At 35.5% G+C, this 10,895-nt stretch overlaps 1 protein-coding gene across 1 annotated transcript; it reads left to right on the top strand.

Annotated features, from left to right (window-relative positions):
- Positions 1-1,007: 1,007 nt before the first annotated feature.
- On the top strand, positions 1,008-10,660 carry LOC104599140 (acyl transferase 4-like). The gene is made up of 2 exons (XM_010261539.3): positions 1,008-1,559; positions 9,476-10,660. Exons 1-2 carry the CDS (start codon positions 1,149-1,151, stop codon positions 10,346-10,348), a joined length of 1,284 nt encoding a protein of 427 aa, XP_010259841.1. The 5' UTR covers positions 1,008-1,148; the 3' UTR covers positions 10,349-10,660.
- The last annotated feature ends 235 nt before the right edge of the window (positions 10,661-10,895 follow it).

The following is a 10,895-nucleotide window of genomic DNA, read 5'->3' as shown; positions in this document are numbered from 1 at the left end:
ATTTATAAGAAACTGGTACTTATAGATATAATAAGATTGAAAGGCATTAGGATTGTTTGATAGAGTTTGGTTTGAATTGGTCTTTCAGTCTATAAATGTTTGATGTATTTCTTAGATTCACTAATGTAATGTATCCATCAATTCTGTTGTTTCGCATCCATCACCATACATGTGTTGCCGGAAGAATTTGACGTCTCTTTCCTTGAAGGCATGTTCCCGGATGACCTAAATTCAATTCCTTTGGTGCGATTATTAATGTTGAGAGTTTTTTTTTTTTTTTTTTGCTGAGAGATTAAAATAGGTAAAAATCCAAACAGAGTTTACTTTCTTCCAAAGAAATAAGTATCTTTTGCCATTCAAACTTGGATAATTTTCTCCAAGAAAGTACGTACATAAGTTTAACTTTCATGACATCTAGAACTAAAACGCAGTTTTAAAATTTTACCATCCACTGTAACGTCTGTTGGACTAAAGTGGTATTTTGGAAAATTAAAATACAACAGTGGCCCTAAGAAAAAGACCTTAGGGCATACCATGACACCACGGTAGGAAACGTGTCCAAATAGAAATTATGTCACTATCATATGCTCTTCCTAATCTTTGGATTGAACGTTTGATGAATAATAAAGTTCAGGAGGGAGCAAGTCGGTCATTAACCCGTGAAACCAAGGTTTTTAAAATTGAGCCGGACAACGAACCGGTCAGAGATTCGGTTTTTAGGTTGAATGGTTCGATTATTTGAATCAAATGAATGGCCCGTTCTGATAAAAAATTTAAAAAAAAAATAAAAAATGGTCAAACCGTTAGATGATTCAAATGGTTCAATCATTCAGGTCACCTGATCGGTTCTTGGTTTTTGGCAAAATAAGGTTCTAGGGTAAAACGGAACTGACCACCTAATCGGTTCCTGGTTTTTTTGGTCCGACCATCTGGTCCGGTCCGATTTTGAAAACCATGCGTAAAACCCACCAAACTGAATTATATGAAGGAATCAGGATGGAAGATAAATTGTAGAACAAGCATTCTTGCCTTCCTCCACTAAGTCCAAGAAAGGTTACAGGAATACTTGATGTCTTGATGGCCTATTCCAAATATATAATCTTCTTGTAGTTTCTCACGAATCCAGATCCTCTCACTCATCACTAGCTATGGCTTTCTCTGTAATAAGATCAGCTCGAAGCATGGTTGGACCGGCAGAGGAGACACCCTCTGGCATGCTTGATCTTTCATTCATGGACAAACTATCAGGTGTGCAGCACGGTGTTAGATCACTGCATGTATACAGCCATGGCCATGAACCCGCTAAGATCATAAGAGAGGCTTTGTCCAGGGCTCTGGTTCCATACTATCCACTTGCGGGGAGGCTGAAGAAATCAAGCAATGGTGATACCCAGGTTTCCTGCACTGCGGAAGGTGTTTGGTTTGTGGAGGCGTCTTCCAATTGTAGCCTGGCTGCTGTCAACTATTTCGATAACAATTTCAGTACTATTCTGCACCATGAGCTTATTCCGGATCACCCTCCAGAGTCAGATGGCCTGGATCTGCCCATCCGAATGCAGGTACTTATTTGAAACTCATCTAATTCAGTAGCTAGGCACATCATCAATGTGTTTTGTTCTTTAATTGGGTTGGCCTAGCTAACTCTCAACAAGCTTAGATTCATGTAATTCAGTTAGGAAAATCACATCAATGTTTTGTTCATCAATTGGGCTGTCCATTTATAAGCAAACTGAGATTCATGTAATTCAGTAGGAAAACCACAGAAATCTCATAGGCAGAGAACGCCCCAAGATTAAGACCAAATAAGAGGACACACTGCTTGACTGTTCAACCAGTTTGGTTGGACTGTTCAACCAGTCAATCCAGCCTCATATTAAATCCTATTAACTTGGTTAGAAGTTAGAACTATTAATCCAAATGGTTGAGTTGTTCACCCGTCTACACTGTTTGACTGTTTGTGTCTGGCGATTCAATTAATTACTAATTAATTCAAAAAAAAGTTATAATTTAATATATGCATATATAATTTATATAATATTAAAAATAAATCATCAATAGAAATATTTTTCAAAAATAAGGGCCTATTTGGGTTACAGGAATAAGGGTATGGAATCAGAATGAAAATGGGCCATTCCCATTCCAACTATTTGGTTGGGCGGAATTAGAATCTCATTTCCATTGTTAGTGGAATGACATTCCCCCATTTGAGGGAATAGTTATTCCCTCTCCCTTTCTTTGAGAATGAAATTTCATTCCAACTGATTCCAATTCCTATTCCGATTCGTGTCTGAACTAAACAGATTATGAGAATAGACCATTATGATTCCAATTCCAATTGCCAACCATACTGTAAGTTTTCTTTTGGAGAGAGAACCAACGTGAAGAAAGGCTTAGGTTGGGAATCACTTTGGCTCCTGCAAGGAGGAAATCCTCCTCTTCATAATGGATGACTAGAATCGCCTCACCATGGAAATTCCAATTTTTATGAAACATGGAGCACTCAGGGAGATGTTCCCAGTATGTTCTTGGATGCGGTATTCTTAGAGTGTTCTTTTAGGAGTTCAGGGCTCCTTCGCTCTTTTATCTGTCGCTTAAGAAGGTTTATTTTCCATTTTAGAAGGACCAGAAAATTTACCACCCATACCTCCAAGATAGCAATAAGAAATACACAATTGGGAAGAGGAAAGTGAGTAAATGGGAGGTAACTAGGGACTCGAGAGGAAATCACATTGAACACTAAGGATTTCCTATTCACTTTTCACTTTTCCTATCCACTCTTTATCCGCCGAATTGAAGTCATATGTATATAAATTGAGAGATGGGTAACATCTCGCGTGGGTAACATCTCGCGTGGATAGGAAAAGTGAGTAGAAAATATGGGCTCCACAGGAGGGGGCAGTTGAGCTTACATCAACTTTATCAAAACAAACAAAATGAAATCACATCAGTGGAAAGTAGAGAGAGAATGATGGAGCCCAGATCGACAGCTAAGGCGAGTTCGCATGGCCACACAGCCCATCCCCTCGTGCATTGGGAACATCTCGCGTGGAGATGTTCCCAATTCATGGGAGGGATGGGCTGTGGGGTGTGATCTCTGGGGTTCCGTCTTGTAAAAGTCATGCGAGCATCACTGATGAGTAAAAAACGGCATTCTAGCATCACTTGTCAAAAAAAAAGGGAATGCTAGAATGCTAGCTGATACAATGATAATAGGGATTGCAATGGAGCATCCCAACCTCTACCTGCCCCAAAACCTATATTGAGAGTTCAAATTCATTTCGTACATGAAAATTTTAAACCCTCGATAACTTTACCTTCTTTACATTCATGGGTAGGTTGCATCTAATTTTCTATCTTTAAAATAATATGAACATTCATAAAAATTTTCAATTATTTGATTAAAACATGTAAAAACATATAAATTATTATTAGCTATCATTCACATAAAATTCAAAATATAATTAAATTTAACACTTAATACATAAATTTTATATGCTTTCCAACAATATATGGGTTAGAGAGGGTGGGTTGAATCTAATACCATACCTTATTCGTTGTAAAATCCCAAAACTCATACCTGCCTCATCTAGGTGGGCACCCACTGGGTAGGGTAAAAGCCATTTATGGAGTATTAAAATACAAACAAGTACATGCTCCCGATGTGCAGTTGGATGTTATGTTGTCAGCTTGTTAGTATTTTTTTGTTGGTAATAGAACACATTATGTGTGAAGGAGGAATAAGATCATCAGACATGACATGGGGAGAAACTAGAGGGAGGGAATGGAGGTGGATCCAAGTATATGAGAGTGAAATTACCAAAAAAGAATTAGATTTAAAAAGAGCTGAGAGGGATCTAAGTAGCCCTGATCTCCTAAAATGGAATATGTGCTTTCAAAGTGTTTGTACATTTTAAGAAATCTTGCCTCTCTTGACAGTAACACTCAAGATTGTCGCACCCCAATTAAACACCAACACATATGCAATTGATGCACTGCAAGGGAGTCTTGTGCCCTACTATTCCTCTATCTCTTCTTAACATTTTTTTTTTTATTTTTTAAGTCACGTGGAAAACAGTTTATGAATTTAAGCAGAATTGATACATAGGGCCTGTATGCTTACTCTTAATGCCTCTTTTCTCTTATCTATTAGTACGTTTAAGGGGAATTAAGAGCATTTGGTATTTCAGTCTTAATGTACTGCACATCATATTTAGTAGCAATAATGATCACTTTTTTGTTTTCTAGAAATACCCCTAAAGGATATCCTCTTATACATGCTATGATAAATGTTGGTAATAAAGTAATACTTAGAAATTATAATTATTTTGTTAATTATATACATAACATTTAACTATATATTTAATTATTTCATTGTATTTTAATGATTATTTTATTATTTACTGATTTATTAATAATTAATTAATAAATTAATACATAAATATTAATAATTAAACATATTAATTAGTTATTAAAAATTAATTATTATTTTAATTATTGATTATTAATATCAATTATTAGTTAATTACTTAATGGGAGAGATTTTTTTCGATTTCTATTGTTACTTATTTTTAACATTAAAGAACAATAATACATTAGTTAAATGGGAGAGATTCTGCTAGATTGCTATTGTTACTGTAGCTGAATCATTCAGCCCATCATAAGCCCATTGGTCTATTGAGTATCTATGAATGTCAAATGGTAAATGCAGCCTTAATCATGGTGTGTAATGGGCCAAAAATCAAATTTGAACTGAAACTTCTAGTTTTGAAATGCATTGGACCAAGTCGCATTGAATCCAATGATAAACCGATTTAGGTCAATTTTACTTAATGATAGGTCAGTTTTGGTTTGCTCTTTAAGTAACCCGACTAGGTCGGATTAATTAAAAAAAATCTATTAAACCAACCCAACCCGACCCATGAACAACCCTAAGTTTAAGCCTCGAAATCTTATACCCAGCATGGATGGAATTATGCCTTCTTTTAGCCCTTGGGCAGATACAACTAAAACCAAGATGCTTCTTAGACTTGGCCAAATTTGGCCCTCTACATTTTTTCAAAGGTTATATTCACTTGCTTTAACTTCCCCTATACTTTGACCCCCTAAACTCATTTGTTCACATTCGAGACAAATTATACAAGTGATTTAAACTCTCTAAATTTCCCAGTTTACACATTGACCAAGGAATTTCAAATTCTTTAAAATATAATATTGTCATTTTTAGTTCGGTTTTTCATGTCAAACGAACAAAAGGAGACTAGTTGTATAAGTTCTCGCAATTGCTAAGAGAGGAAATTGGAGAGGTCGAAATACAAGGGGTTAAAAGCATTTGTTAAAAAAACAGAATATGTTTAAGTAATTTTTCCTTCAAAACATATAACCTTTCTAGGGGTATTTCAATTAATAAATACTCCAATAGTATCATTTGTGGTAACCTAGGAATTTTAAAGCATTTAAGGCCCCGTTCGTTTTCCGATACGTTACTTACCCAGGTAAATGCAGTTATCTGGGTAAGTTTTTCTTGAAAAACACTTATCCAGGTAAGTGTATTTACCCATGTTCTTTTATTTCCCGAGTAAAAAGAAAATAACCATTTTAGCCATAAAAATCCATTATTAAATGGGACATTTTTATCCCATTTAAGTATTGGAATCTTTCCCCCCAGGTGGGAAAGTTATTTACCTACTTACAAGATGGGTGACTTGGATAAGTGATACCCAGGAAAATAAACTTTCCCTGATCCCTACATTAAAATAAAAAAAGAACATAGTATTCTTGGTCAATGGGAACCAAAATCCCATTGACCAACTTTCCCCTGTCTCAAAAAAGAACACCCCCTAAAAGTATGACATATCATTTTTTATTAGGTTCTTATTTCTTATTGCCATATTAAATGGTTTATTCTTTTCTATTAAACTTTTTCTTGTGGTACTTTGGTTAATAAACATTCCAATATTATCATTCAGGGACAAATTAGGAATTTTAAATTAAAGTGGTTAAAATCATGAGATCATCATTTTTTATTTATTTCTTAAACTCAAAGGAATATGATGTATTTGTATAATTTCTTATTATTGCCAAGGAAAAAATTTGGAGACTCAAAGTACAGGGGACGTTATTTTCAAAATAAAATAAGTATAAAGGAGGTTAAAGCATTTATTTAGAGATTATTATGAGCAACGTTTTAAAAAACGACCCGGAAATGAAACTGTTCTGGCCACTGGTTTCTGGGTCAATAGTTCGATCATTCGGTTTGAACGAACGACCCATTTTGACAATAAAATTAAAAAAATAAAAAATAATTAAAAAAATACAAAACGGTCAAAAACCATTGAACGGATCAACAGTTCGACCACCTGAGTCAATGATTTATTGACTTTTTTAATAATTTTTTACTAGATTCTAAATTTTGGATAAAACAAAACTGATTACCTGAACAATTCCTAAGCCGAACGATCCGAGAGTTCAAAAACGTTGATTATGAGTACGTGAGTAACTGAATTTTACACTGCCTCTATTCTTGTCAATATATCACAAAGTGAACACATAACATGGATTAGGATTAACTCACATTTGCTATGATAGTGTGGTAACCTGTGCTGAAACAAGTAAGTTAAAGCCTTTGATTTATTGCCATGGCCCACCTTGAATTAGATGAAATCACTTATTGGTGGGGCCATTGCATTAGATCCAATGCCATGATTTCTGTTTTAGCCCACGCTACCTAACAAAAGTGAACTCAACACGGATAGGAACCTTTCATCATTGCAATAGTTAAAATACAGTAGTTAAGCTTTTGGTAGAGAATATACATATTTTAGGGGAAATTTTAGCTCAATAGCCCTTTTCATGTAATACCGACCTCTGTATCTTCCGCAGAAGCAAAAGGTCACGAGTAAAACGCCAAAAGTTTGCTAGCGTGTTTCGAGTTCGAGTTTGAGTTCAATTTTGAGAAAAAATATTTTATAAAAATAAAAAATTATATATAAAAATATTTTTTATTTAAAAAAATAAGAATTACAATAATTAATAATTATAATATTTTTATTATATAAATTATTTTTTATAATTTTAATATATATATAAAATATATATTCGAGCCAACTCGTAAACTTCACGAACTGAGTTTTATTAGGCTCGAACTCAGCTCGTTTCATAATCAAACCAATGAATTGGGCGTGAGCTAAGCTTTTCACAAGCTAAGCTCGAACAGCTCGTAAAAAACTCGACTCATTACCACCCCTATTCCTCATAGAGCACACTTCATATATACGTCATGCATTGATAATATCTTCTTATCATAAATGATAACATATAAATATAAAAAATATTCGTGATACATGACTGCAAATATACTATGAGGTTGGATCTCTTACACTTGCACTTTGATAGTAAGTCGTTCTTTTTTTTGCTTTCATGAGGTTACAAAATGCACAATGGAGATAGTCCATCCCCTCCCTTAACCCCCCAACCCTGGTTCGATCTCCATTGTGAGGTAATACCTGTCCATTCTCAAGTTTAATTACCACCCTCCGTGATTTCTGATGAATTTTATTGATTCTGATCTGGATTTAGCTCTATCATTTTTTTTCATTATTTGATAATTCTAATGCATTTAGTTCATTGTTAAAAGAACACTATCAATATTCAAACAAGTGAGGCACAAGGAAAAAAATCCCAACCCAACCATTATTGCCTGTTACCTAATGACTCACGCTTGGTACTGGCTAGCCTACCCGCATATTATTGTTTAGCCATGTGGCAAGCACATTGATAAACACTAAGACTGGATCTTTGATTTGAATGAGGTGACTAATTAAATTGGGTGTGCTTCATAATTAAACAATATTTTATCTAAAAGAATGAAACCCACGGCAATGTAACTTTGCAGACAACGTCATCATCTAAATGTTGTCCCGTAGGATTGGTTTTGTATTAATTATCTCAAGAAAGTAAATTAAATTAATTTAATTGTCAATGAGAGATTAGCTAGCACGTTTTAAGAAAAATCCATGTTATCCCATCTATCCTTTTCAATCTACTGCTGCCAGTCCTTTTAGCCCCTATAGCTCAGTTGGTAAGGTTTCCAGCTGGATATAGCAGTGATTTGATATTAAATCCTAGTGTCAGTATTAGGGTTAGAGGGGTGGTTATATGTAGGGTTAGGGCTGAGGGGTAGCCTCATGAAACAAATTAAATAACTTGTAACAGATCATTTTAATTATTAGCTAGTTCTGCAAATATATAGGATTGTCTCCTAATTATTTTAAGAGGTATATACAGCTCTTAATATAAATTAGGGTAAATGGTTAAAACCTACCTCGAAGTTTTTAGTCATTTATGAAACTTTCCTGAAATTAGGATGGCTTCGGGGAGGGTTTTGTAAATTTTAAATCTTATTAATCTCCTTAAAGCTCCCAATCCGTATATGTCCCAAAACTCGTGTGAGTTGAATTTTGAGAATTCAAATTCTCCTTATATATGAAAATGTAAAGCCATCATCGACCCTACCCTCTTTACATTCAAGGATAGAGACGGATTGGGCTTAGAACTCGCATCTAATTCCCTATTGTTTCTTATTATATATAAACAAAGTAAAATAACATAAATAAACAACAAAATTTTCAATTATTTCATTAAAACATGTAAAAAGCATATAAACTATTAATTATCCTTCACATAAAATTCAAAAGATTATTAAATTCAACACGTAATACTAAAGTTTATATTATGTCCAGCAATATGCAGGCCGAGGAGGATCGGGTTTACCTAACCACCCATATTGTACAAGTTGTAGAATTCCAAAACCTATCCCTACCCCAAAACCCGTTCTCCAAGCAAAAAAACTGCCCCATTGGGGCGAGTACCCACCGGATAAGATATAAATTGCCATCCCTAAGTGCAATCACATCCCCTAAACTTTCTAACACAGACCCATTATTATAATCCTCTAACAAGAGGTAAGAAAAATGTCCAAAATATCAATGTAGTTGTTTTTTATTTTTCTTTTCATATCAATCCTATCCTAAACCCTTCCAATCTCTTTTCCAAAATTGATTTATTTTCCAAATTTGCCCTTTCATATTAATTGCTCAAAATAAAGCTACGGCTTTAAACACTTTTTTTTTTGTTGTTTCATGAATTTTATATTGTTTTTTTCTAAAGTAAGTTTCAATAATAAATGCATGGATATTTTGTACATTTTCGTGCTGCTTGTAAAAAAATTCTAACAGAAGGGGTATACTTGCAACTATATAGAAAGTTCAGAAAAAGTGAATTTGCAACTATATCAGAAAGGGTATACTTACAACTATATTTCAGCAATGGTCAGAAGCTTCAAAAGAGTTTCTAGCAATTTACCCTATAAATTAAAATTCTATTACCCCTAGCTAACACGTTTTTAAGTGTAAGCTCTCCTGTATAACAGATTTATTTAGCCAAAGCTCTAATCAAAACCTTGTGTTATCATTAACAGGTGACCCAGTTTACATGCGGTGGATTTGTCATAGGTCTTGTACTCAGCCACACTACGTGCGATGGCCTAGGATCTGCTCAGTTCCTAAAAGCTGTGGGTGAGTTTGCTAGAGGCCTCCAGCAGCCAAGCATTGTCCCTGTGTGGAGTAGAGAAGTTATTCCGACTCCTGCACGACTATTAGCACAAGCATCCACCAAACAAAAACTACTGCCAGAGCCACCACTTTCCCTGCCCGACCACAAGCTCGAGAGCATCTCTATAGACATTTCACTAGACCGAATCAGTCAGCTCAAGCGTGAGTTCCAACAATCCACTGGCCAAACTTGCACAACCTTCGAACTCATCGTTGCCAGCATCTGGAGCAGCCGAACCAGAGCTGTAAACTTCCATTGTGACACCAATGTCACACTGATGTACCTTGCCAATGGCCGTCAGCTCTGCAACCCACCATTACCGGAAGGTTTCTACGGCAACTGCTTCTTCCCAGTAAGCATAAAGGCATCTAGTAAGACGGTGTCACTGGCGTCAAATGCCGAGGTCGTTAAACTGGTACAAGAAGGGAAATATAGGCAGAAGGAACAATTCAGAAAATGGATGGATGGTATTTTCTCGGAACCCGGAGAGAACCCATATGATCCCTCTGTCGCCTACAGGAAGTTAGTCGTATCTGAGTGGGGTCGATTAGGGTTCAGCCAGGTTAATTTTGGGTGGGGTCCCCCTGTCCACATGATTCCTGTTGACGGTTCTAGCATCGTCCCTCTTGTGATAATAGGGACCCCACCTACTCCAAAGAAGGGTTTCCGTCTGATGACATGGTGCGTCAAGGGGACCCACATGCCACACCTTGTTGAAGAGATGAAGCACCTAGCTTGAAGGAATCAATATTAAAGAATAAGTAAAACAAGAATAATAAGAAGTGATAGAGATGGGAAGCTAGCTGTTGTTATTAAGATAAATGGGGTTGTGTATAATTAGTGTAGGGCTCTTGATGGGGATGTGCACTTTGTGACCTCTTCTCTGGCTTGTCTGGACATGGGCGCTGTATCCATCACTCAGCTTTCGTTATGTAGATTTTTCATGGATTCTATAGATTTTACTTTGCTAAGCAGGGATGGTGTTTTTTTGCATTAATAAAACAAGCGCTTGGAAAATTTCTTCCACCAAAAGGAGGTGGGAGTTGGGACTTCACTTCAAGGTGTTATAAGCCAGAGAATTTTCTGTGTCGTGGCCTATTTATTTAAGAGTAAAAATTTTAAATGGATTCACTACCATTTTCGGTCCTCCATTCATCTAATGCCATGTAATCTGATTGCTTAGAATGTTGAAGATATGAAACTTGTTACTGATTCACTCACAGTCCCTATATTAAATATAAATTTTTAATTTATCAAATATCAAAAAATTGTAAAAAAAGATTTCC

This window comes from Nelumbo nucifera, chromosome 2 (genome assembly GCF_055504915.1).
Source record: "Nelumbo nucifera cultivar China Antique chromosome 2, China Antique-T2T, whole genome shotgun sequence".
Classification (NCBI taxonomy): Eukaryota; Viridiplantae; Streptophyta; class Magnoliopsida; order Proteales; family Nelumbonaceae; genus Nelumbo; species Nelumbo nucifera.
This window is presented reverse-complemented; position numbering and strand designations above follow the sequence as displayed.

What these genes read in the sequence shown, in the direction of transcription:
- LOC104599140 (XM_010261539.3), top strand. Translation starts at nt 1,149, where the DNA reads ATGGCTTTCTCTGTAATAAGATCAGCTCGAAGCATGGTTGGACCGGCA. An exon ending in ATCTGCCCATCCGAATGCAG is followed by an intron (nt 1,560 to 9,475) that starts GTACTTATTTGA and finishes TATCATTAACAG; the next exon opens with GTGACCCAGTTTACATGCGG.